Source organism: Melopsittacus undulatus, chromosome 4 (assembly GCF_012275295.1).
Source record: "Melopsittacus undulatus isolate bMelUnd1 chromosome 4, bMelUnd1.mat.Z, whole genome shotgun sequence".
In the NCBI taxonomy this organism is placed as follows: Eukaryota; Metazoa; Chordata; class Aves; order Psittaciformes; family Psittaculidae; genus Melopsittacus; species Melopsittacus undulatus.
Window position 1 is genome coordinate 68,162,751 of NC_047530.1, and position 22,324 is coordinate 68,185,074.

The 22,324-nt window shown below is 52.0% G+C and overlaps 3 protein-coding genes and 1 non-coding gene across 4 annotated transcripts; 3 read left to right on the forward strand and 1 right to left on the reverse strand.

The window, feature by feature from the left end:
• Window positions 1-4,299: 4,299 nt before the first annotated feature.
• Window positions 4,300-7,692, reverse strand: EIF4EBP2 (eukaryotic translation initiation factor 4E binding protein 2). Its single transcript, XM_034061445.1, has 3 exons — window positions 7,527-7,692; window positions 6,694-6,870; window positions 4,300-6,597 (listed from the first exon to the last, which is right to left on the reverse strand). Exons 1-3 carry the CDS (start codon window positions 7,663-7,665, stop codon window positions 6,566-6,568), a joined length of 348 nt encoding a protein of 115 aa, XP_033917336.1. The 5' UTR covers window positions 7,666-7,692; the 3' UTR covers window positions 4,300-6,565.
• A 103-nt stretch (window positions 7,693-7,795) lies between these two features.
• TRNAE-UUC (transfer RNA glutamic acid (anticodon UUC)) lies at window positions 7,796-7,867 on the forward strand. The gene has a single exon. It is a non-coding gene; the product is annotated as a tRNA-Glu (tRNA).
• A 550-nt stretch (window positions 7,868-8,417) lies between these two features.
• LRRC20 (leucine rich repeat containing 20) lies at window positions 8,418-16,261 on the forward strand. Its single transcript, XM_005154007.1, has 4 exons — window positions 8,418-8,499; window positions 9,682-9,831; window positions 11,435-11,602; window positions 16,110-16,261. Exons 1-4 carry the CDS (start codon window positions 8,418-8,420, stop codon window positions 16,259-16,261), a joined length of 552 nt encoding a protein of 183 aa, XP_005154064.1.
• Window positions 16,262-17,084: 823 nt separating this feature from the next.
• Window positions 17,085-21,999, forward strand: NPFFR1 (neuropeptide FF receptor 1). Its single transcript, XM_013130163.3, has 5 exons — window positions 17,085-17,090; window positions 17,663-17,879; window positions 19,501-19,797; window positions 20,632-20,731; window positions 21,081-21,999. Exons 1-5 carry the CDS (start codon window positions 17,085-17,087, stop codon window positions 21,883-21,885), a joined length of 1,425 nt encoding a protein of 474 aa, XP_012985617.3. The 3' UTR covers window positions 21,886-21,999.
• Window positions 22,000-22,324: the final 325 nt, after the last annotated feature.

The window sequence follows — 22,324 nt, forward strand, 5'->3', positions numbered from 1 at the left end:
GGGAAGGAGGCGGAACCGGAGGAGGGGCAGCGCTGCCGCTTGGCCCCAGCCGGCTGCCCAGCGCCGCCCCCCGCCCAGGGACACCCCCCCACACACAGGCCCGCCCCACCGCCGCGCCCAGCACGTTGTTCCCCCTCAGGGACCCCCTGGCATGCAGCATCCATCACCCCGGAGACCTTCGGCATGCAGCATCCCCCAGTCCACAGCACCCATCCCTTCAGGGACACTCTGGCACGAAGCACGCTTATTCTCAGGGGCCCCGTGGCACATCACATTCCCCAGCCACAGCAGCCATCCTTGAGGGGATCTTCCACTACACAGCACCCCTTAGCCACAGCATCCGTCCCCTCAGGGACCCACAGCACACTGCATCCTCCAGACAACAGCCATCCATCACCTGGGGGACCCTCTGGCACAAAGCACCCATCCCCCTCAGGGACATCCAGGCATGCAGCATCCCCCAGCCACCACACCTATGCCCTCAGGGACCCCCAGCACATAGTATCCCCCAGCCACATTAATCCTTCACATCCCCTCCTGTGTCAATCCCCTCGGATGGACAGGGGACTGGCAAATGCCTCAGAGAGATTCAGAAGGACACCACAAGTTTTGGGAGCATCAAGGCACTGTCTGCATCTCTCAAAGCCAAAATGCTCTCTTCCTTCCCAGAAATGGAAGAGGAGAGAGCAGATGTGCGTGATGGGGACTGGATCCAGGCTGGAAGTGATATGAAGTGGCCTGCAGTGAGCCCTTACCTCCTTGCTTTATCATGCCAAGGTGGATCGCGCCCCAGAGCTCACACAGGGAGAGTACAACACTCACTTGTGCAAGCACTCAGCACAACTTTCAAAGCAGCCTGAGAGCTGAAGCTTACAGAGGAACCTGCACTTTCTGCTAATTTTAAGCCCCCTTGCAGCCTGCTGGAGATAGAACCTCCCTGTCCAGCCCCAGAAGATCTCCTCTCCCATGTGCTGGTTCCAGGGCTCTTAACCACAGCTAGGGTGGGAAGCAGCATCCCAAAGTGAAGCTAGGTATGTAGCACTGCTTTCACAGACCCAAACACAGCAGCTTGGCCTAAAAGTAAGCCACTCACCAAGCCTCCATGCTTGGCTTTCCCACCTTGTGGGAGGCCTTCAGGGCATGGTAGGGAGGTGTTAGACCTGGAGGCATCCTCTGAAACACGAGGGTAGCTCCAGCGCCCCAAGTCTCAGAACAATCCCACCTTGCTTGGGCCACTCAAGTGCCTGGGGAAATAAGCTGCTGCCCACCCAGCTGTTCCCTAACACATACAAGCACCATGGTGGGTTCCTGCGATGACTCTGCCAGTACCAGCAGGGCCAGCAACAGGGTCTATTCATCTGCTGTTAGTTTCCATCACAGCACAGAGTAAAGCCATGAGATGACTTCAGGTTTCCCCCATTGCCAACAGGCACTGCACTTACTCTGCTGCCATGGAAAGATGCTATTTTAGCTAATCCATAAACCCCCAAGTCCTCCAGCCCCCAGCTGCCTTCCCCCATTTCATTTGTGTTGACCCCTGAGCCCTCAGAGGGCCACATGAAGGAGGACCCCAGCCCCACCTTCCTCAGAGACCCCCAATGCCCAGGCACTACAGCCTTGCTCAGATGCAGCACCATTCATAACTGCTGCACTGCTCCGGGAGGCACTGCCAAATAAGTGTTTATGGGACACCAGCAGACTGAAGGAAAAAGAGAAAAACGACATTAACACATTCACCGGCACTGGGAAGGAGGGCCAGGAATGTAAACGGAGCCCAGAGGCAGTCCGAAAATGGTAACGGCTGGAAAGCAGGGCTGGAAAGTTTGTTAATCGGGATCCTAGATACTAGCCAGGCTCCCAGCCTCCAGCTCAGCCAAAATACCCTTTCCTGAGCTGCTGTGCTGAATCACACAGCTGCACACCACGGGACAGACCCCAGCAGTCACACGTGCAGGCGGCAACGGCTCCAGTTTCAAACTCAGGTCCAGAGCTATAAATCCAACGAAGGCTTCAGTCACCCCTCTGCATGTGAAATTAGCCAGGTTTGGTTCATTGACAGCTGTCAACTGACAGCTTCAGTCCTAGACTGAAATTTTATCTTTTTTAGAAAAAAAAATCTCCATTTTTAGCTCCCAAATCAGCATCCAGAAGCTCCCACTGAGGAGCTCCCCACACACGTGCACCTCACTGCAGGTGCTTTGGAAGCCAGGATTAAAAAAGGGCACCCCAAAATTCAGGAAGAAAACAGCTGTGCTGCCCGAAGCTTGAGGTCTCATGGACAGCCCTCATGGACAGGAGGGGAGCTCACTAATGCCTCATCAGCGTTTTTTTCATCTCACTCCTCTCCTCTGTACACAGGCTTCAAAATCCACACACTTTTTGGACCAAATGAAGAGGAACTCGGGATCCACCGCTCCCGTTCAGCAGTGGAAGCAGAAATGTCTTACTTCTCTTTCATTATTCACAAAGACGTGCTGCCTGTTTCCAAGCAACACAGCTTTCTTCCGGATTGGTTTCCCCAGCAGGCTTTAGGCACCCCTTGACAGAGACTTCAGGTAAGAAACAACCTGCAGAGCCAGAAGCTGGGGGAAACTGCAGGAGGAAGCAGCTGTGCAACACGCATGCTTTGCACCAGCAGCAGTGTCTCCTCTGAAGGAAAGGGTTTCCTCACTGCCTTCTCCACCTGCTGTCCTACATCCCACTTTCAAACTCAGGATCAGGAGCAAGAGTATAGCAATAATAAGTTAATCTTATCCTGGGTAACAGCACTATGCGAGGCACTGCTGCTGCAACATGCACCCACATTAACAGGAGGTCACAGAAGAACCACGTCATGTGTGGCCAGTTTGGGGTGGCAAAGGGCCTCAAAACCCATGTCAGTGGCACCCTTGCTACCACCCTCCCAGCTGCCCCCTTGGGACCTGCACAGGCAGAGGAAGTTTGGGAATGTGGCTTGCCACTGCAGTATTTCACATGCAGAGTCCACATCCCATAGTAATGCACTTTCAGGGGTGCCACAGCATGGGGAGGGGAGGTTGCTGGTTGTTTGCTGAGGCACCCACAGAAGCTGGGCCCCTTAAGTTGTACCTGCAGCCAGAGGGAATGCCCTGCTCTCACCTATCTTTTCCTTCCTCCTAGGGGAAAAGGGACTTGCTGCACAGATGTCCCCCTCCCCACCATACAGAGTAGCTGGTATAAAAAAGGGCCAACTTTGCTGCTACATGGTTTATAAATTACATATATAATTAAAGTGAGAATTTTAATTATACACACCTGCATCAGCACAGCCCCCCTGCCAGAGTGTAAGTAGGGCTGGGTCCCTCCAGGAGCAGCAGAGATGGAACAGCCAAGGCTGCAGCATAGGCTAATGGAGCAGCCAGGCCATGTGCTGCCCTTAATGTGTTCCTGGGCATAGAGGTCCCCAGGTGAGTCTGGCTGGGGCTGCTGAGGTCCATCAGGGCCCTCAGGGAGGACCTTGGGTGGGGGTGGCTGAACCTCCATGCTTGTACCCACCTGCTCTCCTTGGCCAGCACTGGTTTGTGAGACAGCTTTGGCTTTGCAACAGCTTTGCAGCCCCCAGCAGCTAAAACCCAGTTTACGTGATGGCTTTAGCAGCGCAGCCAACATATGGGGCTCTTGCCCAGTTCGTGCAAGGCAGGAATGCATGATGGCACATGCTTCTTTCACACCAGCTGGAAGGGGTCACTGGCCAGGGTACCCCGGGCTCATGCAACCTTGCCTTTAGCAGCAACGTGGGGAATTGCTGGGGGTTTGCAGTTTAAGCTTAGCTTAAGTTCAGGACATTATTTGCATGTTTAGAGTCTAGCTTGGACATGTCCCATGCTCTTTGGTACCTCTCTAGTTTGATGCCCACGTTTTTGCACCTGATGGTGCAGGATAAAGGACCAATTTGCAGCAATTTTGCACATGGGAGACCCTTCTATGGTAAAACCAGATATTTCTGTGCATGAAATTTTGCAGTCGCGTCCCTCCTTAACCCTTGGCTGTTGGTTCTGGGTTTAACCCTCCCCTGATCTTTGTAATACTTAATTTCCGCACAGCTAGAGGTGGGGGCTCACTCCTAATTTACTGTCCTTGGTCTGGATCCCCTTTTTTCCAAACTGGAAATTTGGAAAGCAACTTACCTAAAGAATTTGGGAGGGGAAAAAGTGAAAAGCTAAAATACAAAGGAAGGAGGGCTGACCCGCAAGGAAGGTGAAACCCAGGAGGCATTTGCTCTGAAGAGAAGGAAAAATCCCCCCGTACCCTGAGTCAGAGTCAAAAGAAACCTCCAGCACCTCGATTTAATAGACCAAAATCTTTATTGATTTCACTGTAACAGCAACCACTGGTGAGAGCTTTTCTCCTCCCAAACACCTGCTTGAAGAGACAGTAAAAAACCCAGATGTATACCCTGACTAGCAGAGGAGCTGCCCCAGCGAGGCCAGGCACTCCCTCCCTGCTCTTCAGCACCAAGCCCAGTTATAAAAGAGAACCGGGAGAAAGTCACTGGGATGGGGAATGGAGACAAAAGGAGGTTCAGAAAGGGATTTTTTTAGGGGAAAAGTGATTCCCCCCGGCTCCTGTCTGTAAGTTGTCCTTGTATAGCTTCTGATTTTTTTGCTTGGAGAGCAGGCTTCCCAAAATGAGCAGCTGTGCCAAAGGCACTAGGTCCCTGCATCCATGGTGGCCATGCCTGCTCTGCGAAGGATGTCCTCAGCCCCTGCCCCTGCCACTTCCTCGATCCGAGGACCTAACAGACCTCCTAGGATCTTCGCTTTAAGGAAAATATATTTATTTATATATAATATATATATTTGTGTGTGTCTTATCACCACCCACCCACACACATATACATATTTCTACTTCCACTCACTCACTCGTGCGCCTACGATGGCCAGCTACATATTCACATCCTATCCCACTGAGCACTACCTATGTAAGGGAAAGGATGGGAGACACCCCATTCCCTTGGGTTTTTTTGCCTTTTTCCCCCAAAAATGAGCAGCAGCACCCCCCTACTGAGAAAAGCAGCTGGAAGATGGGAGCTCACCAGCCACCGTGCCGACCCACGCCAAACACACCTAGAGAAATAAATTACCGGACGGAAAGTGCACAAAGCCTGCAGCATGGATGTCAGTGTGGGGCGTACCCATCCCTGTCCCACACAGCCACCACCCCAACAGGTCCCTAGGCCTGGGTACTGGGGGGGACACACAACCCCAGTGAGAGAGACAGGATAGATGGAGCAGGCACTCAGGTGGGGGCTGATAAAATGGCACTTGAGAAGGTTTCAAAGCTGTTATGGCTCCCAATAGGCAGTAAAAATACAAAAAGGGGAGGCTAGTTGGAAGAGGGGGCACAGCACGGCACTGCCGTGGCATCCCCTGCTACGCATGCCCTCGCTGGATGCCACTCTTCAAGGCAAGAGTTGCACCAAGAGAGAAGAAAAAATACATCCCATCTCCAGGGGGTTTCAAGATGCCAGACACAGGCAGGATGGCCACAATGTGCCAGCCTGGCAAAGCCACTGGTGGTGGGAGATTAACATGGAAACCCCTTATGCACTGCAGCACAACCCGGCCAGGGGAAGACCTGGCATAAAAAGCAAGTGGAGGACAGCAACAACACTGGCACCCTGCAACTGGAGCACTCCAGAAACAGCATTGCAGCCCTGCAATGTCACCCCCCCCAGGTGCCCAGGTATTCCTGAGACATTCAACAGTGCCAAGGGATTTTGCTCCTGTGTTATTCACATTTAAAGGGGGATGGGGTGTAAAAAAGAAAAGCACTTTTCCAGAGATGCGAAAAAAAGAAGCATTGCTGGTGAAGCTCCCCTTTTTAGTACCAAAGCCATAAAAGCAAGGGGTCTTTTTTTGTAACATATGGCCAAGTCACTTCAAGTCCTGGCTGGCAGGTTGGGGATACAGACCCGGTCAAAAGGACATGATGGAAGAAATCCAGGTAGGAAAGAGATGTGGGCATGCTGTCCAATGCTGTTGAGGCCTAACTTGGACCCCTGGCCCACCAAAGGGAACAGGCTGCCAATGCTGTCCACCAAATGCCAGCAGGTCCCAGGGGAACTGAAAAACCCTTTTCCTGGGGTGCAAGCAAGTGCTCAGTTTTAGGAGCAATTCTTTTCCCCTCCTCCCAAATTTTCTGGGAGAAGAAGCAAAAGGGATGACGCAGCTCTGGACTGCCAAGCTGGCGGCAATGGGAGGTTTGGGGTAACAGGAGATTATTTTTTTGGGGGGGGGGGAACATAAGGCAGCAGGAGAGGCAAAAGGATGTTTAAGAAGCCCAGTGGAGATCAGGCTGTCAGTGGGCAGAGGAAGAGGAATAGGGCTGGATCCAGAAGGGATGCTCTGTCCAGTACATGCTGGGACTGGTCACCCAAAAAAGGGGAGAAGCCAGAGCTGTGCCTCTTGGAAAGAGTGAGGGAGGCAGGCAGGGAGAGGGATGCCGATGGGGACCGCTTCTGCCTCTGCCTTGCCGGGATGGATCCTGCTAAGCCGAATGGGGTGTGCACAGGTCTGGGGAGTTGCTGCCTCTCCGTGGTTCCCACTCAGATATCCATCTCGAACTGAGCGTCGTCCCCTGGCAAGAAGTAAGGAGACATGCGTTAGGGGGGTCACCCCCCACCCCAAATCCTCCCATCCCAAATCCTCCCGCCCCACCCCGGGGGTCTTTTACCCATGGATGGCTTCCCCTCCTGGTGGTTCAAGTTGTTGGCATCCGCTTTGGGCTCCTCTCCGGCCGAGCCGGGGCTGGTGACGCCGGGAATACTGGGGAGGTGGCAAGGCGGGGTCTGGGCCATGGGGGAGTTGCGGCGATCCAACAGGAACTTGCGGTCGTAGATGATCCGGGTGCCTGGGGGGGGCGATGAGAGGAAGCTGGGGGGGATCCGGCCCAGCAGCGCTTGTTTGCAGAGGGAGTCTCCCGGCAGGACCAAGGACAGGCGGGGAGGACAGGGGGGTGCCGCTCTGCCCGCTCTTATCTGAGCACTGCGGGCCATAACTCCGCGCTAGGTAAACACCCCCGGCGGCACCTGGGATCAGCTGCCCGGGGCGCTCGCCGCTGTCCTGTGCGGAAGTGTGGCTATCCCACGGCAGCGGTGGGAGCGCATGCCGACGGATGCGGCACCGTGGAATGTCCCGTGCTAGTCTCCCCCGCCCGGGGACGAGGGATGCTCCGACCGCAGGGGGTCACAGCGGGAAGGGGCAGAGCCCCCTTCTCTCTCCACCGACACCTCTCGGGGCAACGAGCTTTGATCAGCCCGTCCCCCCGGGGCCGCCTGCCACCCGATACCGGGGCCAGCTCCCACCCTGGCCAGGACCTTCTGCACCCCCCGGAAAACACACCCTGCTTCCTTTACCAACCGGCGGCAGGCGCTATGTGAGCGCTGTGTGGGTACAGACACGATACAGGCGCGAGAGGTGGTGTTTAAAGAGGCGGGCGGCGGGAGCGCTCCCCCGGCGTGGCCCCGCGGCCACCGCCCCGCAGGCCCCGTCCACCCCGGCGCTTACCTCCCGGGGTGGTGGAGAAGAGGGTGCCGCCGGGGGTGGTGCAGTAGTCCGGGGGGAGCTGTGCCACGTCGCTGAGGGCCACGGTGCGTGTGGGGATGGCTCGGCTCTGGCTGGGCTGGCGGCCGCCGGCGGACGACATGGCCCCGTGCTATTGTCCCCGCGGAGGCGGCGCGGAGCGGGCACCGCCTCCCCCCGCCCCCCGCTGCCGCCGCGCTCCGCCCGCCGCCGCCAGGGGGCAGGCACGGGGGCAGGCGGTGCTGCCCGCGCCCTCCCACGTGGTCTAGCGGTGAGGATTCCTGGCTTTCACCCAGGCGGCCCGGGTTCGACTCCCGGCGTGGGAAGAGCGTTTTAAGGTCCTGTCCTGTCTGCAGTGCGAGTGGAGGCAGCCCGAGTGCTCAGGGCTCCTTCTCTGAAGACATTTTGGCTGAGCGGAGCTGATCAAAGTCACCAGGAAAACGGACACATCCCTGTATCCCAAATACACCAACCCAAAATGCTGGGAATCCCACATCCCAAGGGCTGCACCATCCTCACATCACGAGGAAAGGGAACTCATCCCCATGTCCCAAAGTACCAACCTGGAAAGTTGTGAATCCTGTCTTTATGGGCCACACCAGCCCCAGATCACTAGGAAAGGAGATGCATCCCCACTACCCATTCCAGGAAAGGGGTTGTATCTCCATATCGCAAATGTACCATCCTGGAAAGTTGTGAATCTCATACCCTTAGGGCCAAGCCAGCCTCAGCACAGCCTCCCTCCCTCCCCCGGGAACACTGATCCCACCAGTTATTTTTAGCAGGACTCTCCTGAAAGGCCGGAGCGACTGATTTCTTCCTCCAGCCGTGGATCCCCCCGGCCAAACCACGTCCCCGGCGGGACCGGGAGCCCGCATGCAGAAGAGGATGGGTGAGGCGGTAGCCCGGGTAGCCAGGAAGGTGAATGACACGGTGGAGAACAAAACGGATTCCCTGGGTAAGGCCATCGCTGCAGCTCAGCTCCCCCTTCGGGCCCAGGGAAGGATCGGGTATCTGGGAGCAGTGCTCTATTCTTTGCTGCCACAGTCTAAAAATAAGAAGCTGTTGGCCCCACTCTGGTTGCTGCACCCGAGGCTCCCGCAGCCATAGGGAGGGGAAAGGTTCCTCCAAAAGACCCTCAGCCCCCTCCCCCAGGTTTGAGTGGGTTCTCAGTAATGGCATATAATGCCCTGGGACATGCCCCAGGGGTCCAGTCTCTCATTGCAAGTGATGGCAGGAACCAAGTCTTTCCCCACATTGCTTTGTCAATTCGTGTTTTTCTGCAATTTCCCTGTTCCTAGCTAATATCCAAGTCCCACGCACAGTTCATCAAAACAGATGAAATCCGCTCATTTTTATTCATGCTGGATTCCCAGCCCTGGGGTACAAACCAGCATACGCTGAGAGTCATAGCTTCATCACTCAGCCTCTCGAGAGCCTCCTGAGCTTGATGATAAGCAGGGGAGGACAGAGCTCATGCAGCTCCTGCCACAGCTTTGGCGAGAGGACAAGCAGCAGAGCTAAGGCTGAGCACCATGGGGCTGGGACAGGGTTTCCATCCTCTGGCACATCCCAAAATGAGAAATAGAAATAACGTGGAGAAAACAAAATTGCCAATAGATCATAAGCACAAATACCTTTCCTCTCCCCACTTCTTGCTGTGAGAAAGCACTGATCATCATGAGAAAGCCAGCCACGAGCAAGTCTAGGGAAAGCTCTGCTCCATCCCCATCCCAGTCAGCAGTGGAGGAGGCATCCCTGCATTGCTCGACCATCCCCTGAGGGTCAGGGACATAATGGAGGGGGATTTCTGAAGTTGTGAAGGTATTAGTCATAGACAGGCTAGCTGAAGTTTTGCAGAAGGACTTTGCACCATGGCAGTATTTGCAATGTGACTTAGGGTTGAACAAGCCTGAAGCAGAACAGCCTTAGCATTGCTGATGAGAACAAAGTATTGGCACTGAGGAGGTAACTGCAGAGATCTCTGCAAGAGAGGAGTATGGCAGAGGATACTGCAGCATCCATAGGTGGCAACACCCAGGCAAGCAAGTCAAGCACTAAGTAGTAGAAAACAAGATGGAAAGCATTGCTCCATCCCAGCTGAGGTGCATTATAAGATGCCTTGGTCTCTCTGGGGCAGATCTGGCCAACTGCAAACTGATGACCTTCCCCATTGGCATCTACAAGGCAATGAGAAGTGTCACTGAGGGGATCCACTGCATCTCCCTGGCAAACAACGAGCTGAAGTCCATCACCAACCGATTTGTCACCACCTTCAACCAGCTGAGAGGTAAGGGGCAGCCCCACTGTTTCACAACAGCCACTTCCAAACCCCCAGAACCCAGCAAAGAGCCCCAGGTTGGTGCAGAGGAGGCACAGCACCAGAGCTTCCCCACTGCAGTTTTTGGTTCCCTGCACATACTCCCCATTCTGAACTATAGTTCACTCCCTTCCAAATTCATTTTTCTTTACCCTTTCCAGCCCTTGCAGACAGGGGAAACTAGTTTTTAATTCACCCACTCTCCCAAACCCACACCCTGCCAGCTTCCAGCAGTGGCCAGGCTGCTGCAGCATCACTCATCCTCCAGCTCCAAGGATGAGGCTGGGGTTGAACAGGGACATGAAAGGCAGCTTGGGCATAATGGTGCATGGCCAAGATGGGACATTTCAGGCTGCAGAAGGCATGGTAGCATGCTGCTGGCTGATTAGCCCCCCTCATGAGACATTAGTGTTAGCTGATCTCTCTTCATTCACTGTAGGAGATGAGGACAGTTGTCAAAGCATGGCTAATGCCATGCTGTGGAGCCCAGCAAAAGCAACCAAAAGCTAACCTGCTGAAGTATGGTCATACAAGCACCCAGAGCACCCAGCAACATGGTTTTGAACAATGGGGATTGTACTGGGGCTTTGCCTGCCTGCAGCAGCACCAAGGTTTCTGGCAGCTTTTGAAGGCAAATATTTTGTTCATATAATGTACTGCACAAATGCCACTGTGGTGGGCATCTGGGGAAGCTTCCTGTATTGTACTGGAACACCATCAATGAAAACTCCCCTAGGCTGGGGAAAAGAAAGACTTGGAGCAAAGGAAATCAATTTTCATTTTCTAGACAGCCCAGTGAGCCCTAGGAGCAAAGATCTCTTCCCAGCAAGGGCTTTGCTCTGCCAGTGAACAAATCACTCCAGTGATGAACATGCTGGGCCCCAGCAGGGCTCTTGCAGTAGAGAGCCTTGCAATAGTCTGAATAAGGCAGGATCTATAAATACCAGGTATTAGGAGGAGCAGGGCAGCTTGCATGGGTATTTATAGAGCAGAAAGGTCTGTGTCACTGGAGAAGGGTGCTTGAACAGCAGAATTCAAGTTCCTGTTCCTATGGCTAATGGGCTTCCATGAAGAAGTGCTGCTCCTGGCCATACAGAAGCTCATTCTGGGAGGGTGGTGGGAGAGCAAAGACGGTTAAACTCTGTAGAATAGGTATTTTTCACATATAGATATTTTTTCCACAAGACTGTTTATATCTCAGAAGGGGTTCTGGTATGTGAAGGTAACAAACTAGCCTTAAACCATGACAAATCTGCAGTGGGGGGAATTGCACCAACTTTACTAAGAAATATTACTTATTTCTACAGCCCCTGCTTGCAAAATGCTCAAAGGGTTCCATTAGGAAAGCCTGAGGAAGCCAAGAAACTTATCAATCCTAAAAGCAGTATTCACAACAGGCAAAAGTACAGTGGCAAACTATTGGGACGAGCAAGAAATCCTATTTTTAGAGTTGGAATCCCATTGCTGGACCTGGCAGCCCATGGGGGACAGAGGCTGCAAATTAAGCTCTGCATTAATTATTTTTCCATCCCTTCTCCCCTTCCCCCCGCTCTCCCCTGTTCCCCAAACCAAGAGCTCAACCTGGCAGGCAACTACCTGCACCGCCTGCCTGAGGAGATCACCTCCCTGCTGCACCTCCGGGCCATCAACCTCTCCCGCAACAGGTTTCGGCATTTCCCTGAGTCCCTGGCTGGTGTCACTGCCCTGGAGACCATCGACCTGGAAGAGAACGAGATAAGAGGTGAGGAAGACCTTTTCCCACTGGAGGGAGGACAAGCATCCCATGATGCTGATCCACATCCCTGGGCAGGGAGGGATGCTGGCTCGAAGCTTTGCTTGTGGTCCACCATGCCCTGAGATGTAGCCAAAGCAAGAGACAGCTTAGTGATCCAGCAACAGGAGCATGAATTTGAAAGAGGGAAGGGCATCCAGGTGCTGGGTAGATGCTAAATAGACAGTCATGTTAGCCTCTTGCTGTTGCTAACACTTATACTGCCTCCTGAGGCAAAGCTGTGGCACGCACAGGGGGAATCAAGCCTCATTCAAGTTACCCTGTTCAGTGCACTGGGATATGGCTCTCAAAGGCAGCTCCAGCTGTGACTGAATCACTAGATTTAATAAAAAATAGACCTGATGGCAGAACCCAGCCCTAAGGAGGCTGAGCTAGGGTGTTTGCTGCCAGGCAAAGTAAGGGCACAAACACACCTGAATGTTTCCCAGAGCAAATAGGAGCTGTAACACTACAAAATCCCCTAAACCAAAAATAAATCAAAGAAACAGCAAGAGCTGCTCATCCCTTGACCCTGCAGTGAGAGGAAAACCTTTTATGTGCAAAGCTGAAGCTTTTGGAGTCCCCAAAAGTTGGGCAAAATGGACAGCTGTTGCATGTAGATAAAAGAGTTTATTTAGGATTGAGCTTCCAAGAGCCCAAGCTGGAGCATCCCACAGCCCACGCAGATCATCAGGGAGGCAAATATCAAGTCCACTCGATTTTGCTGTTTTATCTAGGATGGCTTCAGCTGCTGCTGGGAAAGCTGCTCCCTGCTACAGAAGTTTTATTAACAGCATCAGCTGCTCCCTGGCCATGCCTGTAGAAACACAAAATGTTAAATACTGCTTTCATGACAGTCAGCAACATACATTTTTCTTCCTCACCCCTTTTTTTCTCTCCTGCCTCCTGTAGAGAGCTCTCTTAGTTTCCTCCATTACTTTTTGAGCCTAATTGGTTGACTTAAATCAGACTTGGTCTCCAAAGAGAGTGTATCTCCCACTCATTTTGTGCAAGCAGGCTGCTGCAAGGAGGGAATACAGCTTCTTGTTACATTTTCCCCTGCTTAAATGCAGGGAGAAAAGGCTGTGACAAAGGTTGCATTCAGTGGGATTAATCCCAGGGGAGAAGGTGGCTGGAAAACCTAGCTTCCAGGCTTGGTCATCTCCCACCAGACTCTCCTTGGCTGCGGTTATCAGACTCAGGAAAAATACAGGGTAGAAATTAACAATTTCAGGCTAAAGTGTTTTAGGGACATATCTTAGTAGCAAACATAATGTTGTCTGGCTGCAGAAACAGGCAAGATTAGCATTTTCTGGAGAGAGAAAAAGGTGGAGATTAGAAAGCTGGGGTGTTGCAGCCCTTTTCCCCAAGGAAACAAAAGTCTGGGCAATCACATTGCCCCTGCCAGCCCTTCCCAAATACCTCCCAGGCTCATCTTTGTGTGACTTTGCATTTATATAGATATATATAGACTTTTATATACCAGTACATTTTTATGTATTATCTATGAGCTTGTATTTATACATACACCTTTTCCTCCCACACTAGCCTGGCACAAGGCACAGGAGAGAGAATTAAGGAAAATCCATCAGTTTGAGTTTAACTGGCACAAGTATTTTATTTAACAGTCAGGTAGGATGGAGCCCTTCACACATGGAATACAGCAGCAGGACACAGTTCACCCCAAACAGTCTTGAATCAGACTATAGAAGATGGCACTTTCCTTGCTGCATACCTGTACAATTGACCTGCCATGTTTGGCTGAGAACCATGCTTTGGCAGCAGGGACTCACAACGAGTAACCAACACATTCTTGGACAAGCTGTTCAGATACTTGAAAGCTCATTTTGATGCTGATTTTCAGCTGCATTACCCACATACCTCCAGCCAGCCTAGCATAAGAAAGAGCTGCATTAGCAGTACAGAAAGGAGCAGAAACTGCATTTTGGTGCCTTTTATAGTTTGGGAGCCAGGTTGTCCCACTTAGACCAATAACAAGTTGAGAACCCTGCTCCAGATAAAAGACCATCAGAGAGGAGAAGAATGCTGTATGTGCTATGGGTAGAGATGGAGGTTGGAGAAGGATTACAGCTGCCCTCATAAGTATGGGGGTTGCAGATCACTGCTTTGTAGCACTGTAGTAACCATATGCTGGTCCTACCTGTCCTCCTCTGCTTTCTCAGTGATACTGAAGGACCTCATAGCAGTGTTGTAAAACAGATTTTAAAGCACTTGCTGAAAAAGAGGGGTGAGTCACCTACTAGGGCATACTGAACTGGAGATGGTAGGTAATGTTCTCCAGCTAAAGGGAAGCAGGAGTAAAAGGAGATTAATGCCTACTTGGAGTATGTGGGCTCTGTGAAAGGAGACATTTAGTGCCATAAGCTGCCCTTTTCATCTCAATAAGCTCTTAACCCTGAAGTGTAATTATGTATATATTAATGTCATTAATATATGCATTAATATATGCATTAATATATTAAAGGGAAAGTGCTTTTAGATCTTTCCCTGTGAATCAGAATTCTACCAAATTAGCACTTTCAGCTCCCAAATCCATAGGTATTTTGGGGTGCCTGAAGCTCCAGTTTTTCTTTCCCTTATTCCTTAATTAATGGTTTATTGCAGAAGATGTTGATATAACAAAGGGGATGCTGGGAACTACTACCAGGGCTGGGCAGGTCACTGCTGGGGCTGGGACCGATTTTGTTCTCCTGAGCATCAGAGAACCACTCTTAATTTAGGATAATGGTATGAAAAATGCATCTCTCTTAATAGCTGCAGAGGAGCCAGAGACTGTGTTTCCACCAGTGGATTTGAAGGAGTCTGGTGGCTGCCAAGGATGTGGGTAATGCTGAAAGGTGACCAGACAGTGGCTCTGCTGACCTGAGCAGAGTCTTTCCACCTTCAATTTGCAGATGTACATGGCTGCAAGACCTCTGGAGCTGTCAGTGTTCATTACCTAGCCCCTTAGCTGCCTCTGCACCTCTTTCATATCTATCTCCTCAGATGCCTCCCAAAGCCTTGGCAGCCCTTTCATCTGAAGGAGCTAGGTTTTTCACTCACTTATTATATCATATTCTGATCTGAAAAAAAAATCGTTTGCTTTAATTATTAACAAAGCTTCTTTTTCCTATTTTTGCCTAACTGGTGAAGTCAGTATGCATAATTCATGCTCAAAAGCAAGGACTTGATTCATTGAGGAGCTGGTAAGTGAGGCTTTGGGTTGCTCATAGAGGAGTTCATGGCTCTCACAGCACAGATATATAGCTGTAGGCTTCACTGCATGCCCTGCCTGTTGTTTCATGCCAGGGTGAATCACTGCTCTGTAACTTGAATTAAGCTGCAGAGCTGAGCTGTTCCCACCCTGGGCAAGGCTGCTCCCTAGAACACTTAACTCACTAAATTTAAGCAAAGTGAGGGTTTATCACTCTGCATAGCCTTAGAGGATATTAAACAGGAAGAAATACCAAAAAAAAGAAAAAGTGCATCAAGGGAAAAACCAGCACAATTATAGAGGGGATTGGTAGTGAACAGATCTGCCGTTAGAGGAGGTAAAAAAATCTGTCAGTAGCTCAGCCTAATGAGATGCACGCTGTTAAGAAACGTGTATTGCAGAAAACAGCACTGCTCTCTGGAGGAGAAAGGAAAAAATCCATCAAGGTGTTCAAGTCTTTTTCCAGCATAAAATAAGTTTTGTGTTTCAAAACTACAGAATCTCCTGCCCAGCTATAATCACAACACTGAAATTCTGCCTCAAGTATTGGCAGAAGAAATCAGATCTGCAGATAGAAAAGGCTCTTGTTGTTTTGGTGGCCAGATTACAAAGAAACTCTTCTTGGTAAACTCAGACAGGTGGGCTTGTCAAGCCCCAAATATTGTGATTTGTAACAGAAATCTAAATATACCATCTTTTAATTATCTTAATAATCAGGCTTTCTTATTAGTCTTATTTCTCTGTTCTTGGTGGATTCACATTGGAACCATCCATGAAACTTGCACCTTTTTTAATGTAAAAGGAGTTTCCTTTAGAAGCCCTTTCTAAATGTAAACATGCAAATTCACGGAGATTTCAAAATAAGAGGGTGCCCGTCAACAGCCAAGAGCTATTTTGCAGCCTGTCCAACAAAGCCAAAGAGCACATGCTCCCTCATTAGCCTGGTGAGGTCTTCTGGGCATTGCAACATTGAGAATAAAACAGTCTTTGAGTACCAGCAGGGGTTTTTCTAGTACTAGGAGAACTGGAGGGCAGTGGCCACATTTAATATGATGGTGCTTGTACCTTGCCAGACAATTGCTTGAGTAGTTGTATAATTGAGTATTTGATTATGTCTAGGTTCTGATAAAATCCTGGAGACTGGAGTGAGCAGGGTTTGTTCTGGGCTGCCCATTGAGCCACAGCTTTTGTCCCTTCTACCACTCTGAATTCCTTGGCAGCTGAGGCCTGGATGGGTGCTCACCTGAGTGTTCTCTTTTGCAGAGGTGCCAACGGAGAAGCTGGCCTCCATGGCATCGCTGCGGAGCCTCAATCTGCGGGCAAACCCCGTCAGTCCTGAGGTGCGGCTGCTGGTCCGGCCCCTTGTCCCCTTCGACCTGCTGCTGTCACCAGAGGAGCCCATCCCCAAAGCCTGAGAGGGTCTTGGGGTGCCTGGGGTGCAAGCTCTCCTGAAGGGTGACTGTCTGCAAGAGTGGTTTGGCTTAGGTCCGTCCCTGCTATGCCGCTATTTCTGTCCCAAACTTGCAGCGAGGCAGCCAGTCCTTCATTCTTCATTAATAAAAAGCAAGCAGAGAGGCTCCTCTGTGAAGGGATGGCTTTGCCAGCTCCCGAGCCAGGTAATTTCCTGCTTTGTGCTTTAGGGAGACAGGAGCCGCAACACACGCAGTGTGAGGTCTGGGTAAAACTGGGGGAGTTGGATGTTTGGCTACATCTCTCCTGCCTGGCTGGTGATGGGGAGCATCCAGGGCAGGGATGGTGGGGGATGTCCCTGCAGCTATAAGGGCTCCCCTTGGAACTGCTGACATAGCAGTGTACCAAGTGCCTGATTAAATGTTTTGTTGTTACATGGGTGTTTTGTATCTGCTTCAATTTGAATTACCAGTCTTCTCCTTAAAGAAGCCCCTTTGCACATCCCCAAGGCTGCTTACTGCAGCTCAGGCTGAAGCCTCCAGCTGAATTCCACCCAGACCTAAGCAGTATTTTGCTGGATTCCAGGGAAATTGTTGGGGGGGGTTCCCTCCATGTTTTTTTTCACTGTGGAAATCAAAACAACCCAGTGCCAGTGGATCTCCACACACTGCTCACCCCATGGGTGTCCCCAGAAGCATGCACCCACATCCTGGATACTGTGGGTCTTTAAGATGTGCCACTTTCTCTCCCTGGAAGAAATGGGCTGTGGAGTTCAGGATGTGGCCCAGAGAGAGTGGCTCCTTGGTGGTGGGGAGGCCATTGCCAAGCATGCTGGTATCCCTTACAGCTGACAGCTTGCAAAACACCTCCTGGGAGAAACTGCAGGTGTTATCTCAAAATGGCTTGTTTAAACATCTCCCGTGCTTACTTCTTTGGGTTTTGGAGGGATAAATGCTCCCCAATAGTGTGGACTGGCTGGGGGCAGCCAGGAATGGTTGCTCCTGTAAATACTTGACTTCTAGAGTTGCCAAACCCAGTCTTTGGTAAAAGACCATGGTAAGAGGGGGTTTGTTGATGTTGGCAATGATAGAGGAGCTGGAGTCGAGCAGAGCAGCTTTGGGCTGGGACCAGGATCCCAAAGGATCATATTACTTTTCCCCACTGTGTGGGTGATTTACACTGGGTGGAGAACAGTGGTCCTCCCAACTCGTGCTGGGGCTCCCAGCGTGTTCCCCCCGCCGGGGCAGGCAGGAGCTGACATCAGCTGGAGGAGAGGGAGTCAGCAGCAGCGTGAGAACCTCCGGGTGGCGGGGGGTACCCCGACCCTCCCCCGGGACCAAACCTGCCCCCCCTCCCGTTGCCTCGGGCGGGGGGGGTGCGTACCCCGGTATCCATGGTGATGGGAGGCTGTCCCACCGCCGCCCCCCCCCCCGTCTGCAGCCGCTGAGCAGCCGCAACCGGCTCGGCGGCACCAGCGGCAGCGCGGTACCGGCACCGGAGCTCAGCTCCGGGAGGGGGACTGGAGGAGGAACGGGAACAAATTCCGTAAGGTCCCCCGGCGGCAGGCCCCCCCTGCCCGCATGCCTGCGATGCAGCCCCCGGAGCCGGGCTGGGACAGTGGAGGTGAGTACCAAGATCCGATCTATTTCATTCATTCCAAATAGATGTCGAGCCTCTTCCACCCCCCTCTCCCCCCTCCCTTCCAACCCCTATTCCATTAACCCAGTCTTTCCCTGTGGTGGTTTCCCTGCGCCAGGGAGGGAGACAGGTGACCCATCGCCCCCCAGCCGGTGTCCCCCCTTCTCTCCGTCACCACGTCCCAGACGTCAGCGCCGAACGGAGGATGCCTCCATCTATCCAGCACCAACCCAGGCACTTGGCAGCCCCTTATTTTCTTTTCCTCGTCTTTCACCTCGCTTTTGAAATTGCCTGTGATTATTTATGCATAGGATACCCACCTCCCACTAATGCTGCAAGACACTGTAGCCCAAAGAGATGAAGTCCAGCAAAGTTTCAGGCTTAATATCACAGGTTTCAGGCAATCTCATTAGAGTCTTTGCTATTCTGCTAAAGAAGCCAGTTCATGTGGGTGCATCTGATGCTGACCAGCTGAAGCATCTTGCTCCAATAACCCTGATGTTTCCTTGCCTCTCTGAGAGGCTCCTTCTCCTGTGCTGGTGCTGCAAACCCTCTGGCACCTTTCAGAAGCTCCGCTGGAAATGTACTGGCTGAATCCTGCACCCAGAACAGTGGTATATTACCCAGGCAGCACAACCCCTGTGTGACAGAGCCTTAGAGAAGCCAGTGGTCCCAGCAGCTGGGAAAAGCATCTTGAATGGCAAGCTGAGCACTGGCACAGGGCTGGGGGGATGATACAGTCGCCCATCATGCAGTGGCTTTGCAGTGCTTTCTCAGAGCAGTGCTGACCTGCCGGTGGTTAGGCTGAGCCTTAAAGCAAAAATATGCCTTTTATTGTCTTAAAATCGAAACCTGTGTTTGCCTGGAGCAAGTCACCACTGCAGGCAGCTGCTGCCTGCACGCGGCACCCTCTTGTGTCCCTGCCTGTGTAAAGCTGGGGAAACCCAAGGGTGGGTGCTGCACAGACCTGCTCCCCCTGTTAAACCTGTAGTGACAAAATGTCATCCCCCTTCCATTAGAAGCTCTCAGGGTCCCAGATAACCATCATAATTATGTATAATTACTGCTTTATATGTAAGGGGATGACAGGATCTCCTCTTCCCCAACCCCTCTCTCTTGGATACTGGAGCTTTGTTGGGGAGAAGATTTTAGGGGATCTCACACTGCAGCCCTCATAAGTGCAAGGAGAAGCAGCAGCAGACACCCAGGAGTAGGGATAATCCCAGTCTGGCTGTACTAGGGACCCACACAGATTAAGCTCCCATGCTGCCAGAGCATTGCAGTGTCAAGACATGGATTTCTCTTCCCTGCATTATCCCTACAAAAGCCCACGAGAACAGGATGTCTTCTGTGCTGCTTTAATTCCTCATTAAAATGATGATATAAAATACTAATAAAATAATACTTCAGAGGAGGTGCTGCAGTACCTTGGGCTGGGCTGTGTAACCCAAGGAGGAGGAGACTTGTTGGGCCACTGAGATGGTGCCAGTGGGACATGTCCCAGCCAGGCTGGGCACTGGTGCAAATATGGAAACCAACCTCCATGTGATAAAGCAGAATTGCTTTATCCTCTCCCAGCTTTGCTGTGCTGCCTTTCTTCCCCCAGGCCCTTCCAATGGCAGTTGGCCCAACTCTACCACAAATGAGAGCCACCTCCCGAGGAAGAACTACACCTTCTTGGCGTACTACCAGCATTCCTCCCCTGTGGCTGCTATGTTCATCCTGGCCTACACCTTCATTTTCCTCATGTGTGTGATTGGCAACATCCTGGTGTGCTTCATCGTGGTGAAGAACCGCCAGATGCGGACGGTCACCAATGTGTTCATACTCAATTTGGCCATCAGTGACCTGCTGGTGGGCATCTTCTGCATGCCCACCACCTTGGTGGACAACCTCATCACAGGTAAGTAGTGGAGGGCAGGACAAAAACAGGGGGAGAGGAAATGATGCGGAACATCACCCACCTTCTGCCCCCTGCACACGAGGGCACCCTGTGGGTGACTTTTTTGCTGAAGATGAGGAGAGCAGGTGGTGGCCACTCAACCACTTCTGATGAGAGGTATAATTTCATTTACAGCTACTATTTTAGGGGGAGGAAAACCTTTTTCTTTGAAGCTTTGGACGTTTTTTGCAAAATAAGTGACCTTAGTGCCACATTTACACATTTATTTAAAGTTCAGCCACTCTCTATCAAGCAACCCTGAAAAAAACCCCTCTTCTTACATTGATCTTCTCCTGTGCTGGCTCAGCTCTGCCCGTTGACCTTTACAAAGATAAAAGGTGATAGTGGCACAGTTGGTGGAGTTTAACCACAGCAGTAGCTGGGCACAGGGCAGAGTCTGTATTTATTTATTATGGGGCGTGATTTATTTATTGCCAACACCATAGCATTGGGATCAAGAAACATGACAAAAGCCCTTCTGATTGAGGATCACGAGGTCAGTCCCCATGAAAACACCCCAAGCACTACATAATGGTAAGTGAAATTACAACTACCATGCTTCTTGAGCTTCTAAGAAATGTAACAGGCATCTTTTTTTACCAATATTTGGGGTTTTCTCCAAGCATCTGTTGCTAAAGGCCATCTCTGTAAGAGCCAAAATGCAACTCCTCCTTAGGAGCAGGATTTAGCAACCCCCAGCAACAACACAGTAGATGGATGGGGACATCTAGAGGGAGCTGGTGATGTAATTGTCCAAGCAAAGGTACCTACAACCTTCATGGTGTTCCTTCACAGGCTGGCCCTTTGACAACACCATGTGCAAAATGAGTGGCCTCGTGCAGGGCATGTCTGTCTCTGCCTCTGTTTTCACACTGGTGGCCATCGCTGTGGAAAGGTATGTTGGCACGAACATGTGGGGACATGGGGTCCTAGCCACCTCCAGAATGTTATGGTATCCCATGTGGTTTCCATCATGGGAAATCTCCTGGGGACATCAGGAGTGTGTCCCAGATCTCCAGGAGGATCACAAAGTTACCAATGGAGAATCCCAGCACGGTGTCCTTCCCCACCTTGAGCTGAAAACACCAAATGTGGAGAGATCCAAACCTATCTCTGTCACCAAAAGCCATATGTAAAGAGAAACCCACTTTATCCTCCCCTCCCACCCCTGGGTCCTGGCTACCCTCCTTCCTCAGAGACATCCCACCGGGTGCCCAAAGCCACCAGTGCCTGCCCTCCCACAGGTTTCGCTGCATCGTCCACCCCTTCCGGCAGAAGCTAACGCTGAGGAAAGCCCTGATGACCATCGCCATCATCTGGGTGCTAGCCCTGCTCATCATGTGCCCTGCTGCCATCACCCTGACTGTCACCAGGGAGGAGCACCACTTCATGGTGGACACCTATAATAATTCCTACCCCCTCTATTCCTGTTGGGAGGCCTGGCCTGAGACAGGGATGAGAAGGATCTACACCACTGTCCTCTTCTCCCACATCTATGTGGCCCCCCTTGCCCTTATCATCGTCATGTACACCCGCATTGCCTTCAAGCTCTTCAAGTCAGTGGCACCTGCCCATGGCCAAGAGGAGCCAGAGGGGAGGAAAGTCTCCCGGAGGAAGGCCAAGGTCATCAACATGCTGATCATTGTCGCCCTCTTCTTCACTCTCTCCTGGTTGCCCCTCTGGACACTGATGCTGCTGACAGACTATGGCCAGCTGAGCGAGGGCCAGCTCCGCCTCGTCACTGTCTACATCTTTCCCTTTGCCCACTGGCTGGCCTTCTTCAACAGCAGCGTCAACCCCATCATCTACGGCTACTTCAACGAGAATTTCCGACGAGGCTTCCAGGAGGCCTTCAGAGCCCCCATCTGCTCCCTCCACTGCCATCACCATCCCCACCACCATGGGCCCTACACCCCTAGGAGCCATGGGATCTTCTTTGGTGCCCGCAACCGTGTCTTCACGCATGCACGGGCCAGTGATTCACCACCTGCCTCTGAGTCAGGGCCATTGGCACCGCGCCGCACCGGGGTCCATGCGTGGGACAGCTGAACAGCCATGGCACCTCTGGACCAAGGGCCTGCGGGGTGGGAAATGAGGGACTTCTCCACATCAAGGAACAGGTTGCCCAAATTAGTGACAAATGCACCTGTTGAACACTCCCTGGCAGTGTTCAAAGCCAGGCTGGACAGAGCCTTGGGCAACAAGGTCTAGTGTGAGGCATCCCTGCAGGGGGGTTGGAACTAGATGATCTTAAGGTCCTTTCCAACCCAAACCATTCCATGATTCTATGGGCCGTGAGTCACTGAAATAAAGACACATCCTGCTGACGCCACATCCCTGCCTTTGCTCCTCCGCTTTCCACACCGCCACCGCCGCCGACTGGGGCAGAAGGGGGAGGGCACCAGCCAGGTTCCTGGGGACAATGGGCTGTCTGCTGACACGCAGGATCACGACGTGCTCCATCATTACAGCCGCCACACGACCCCTC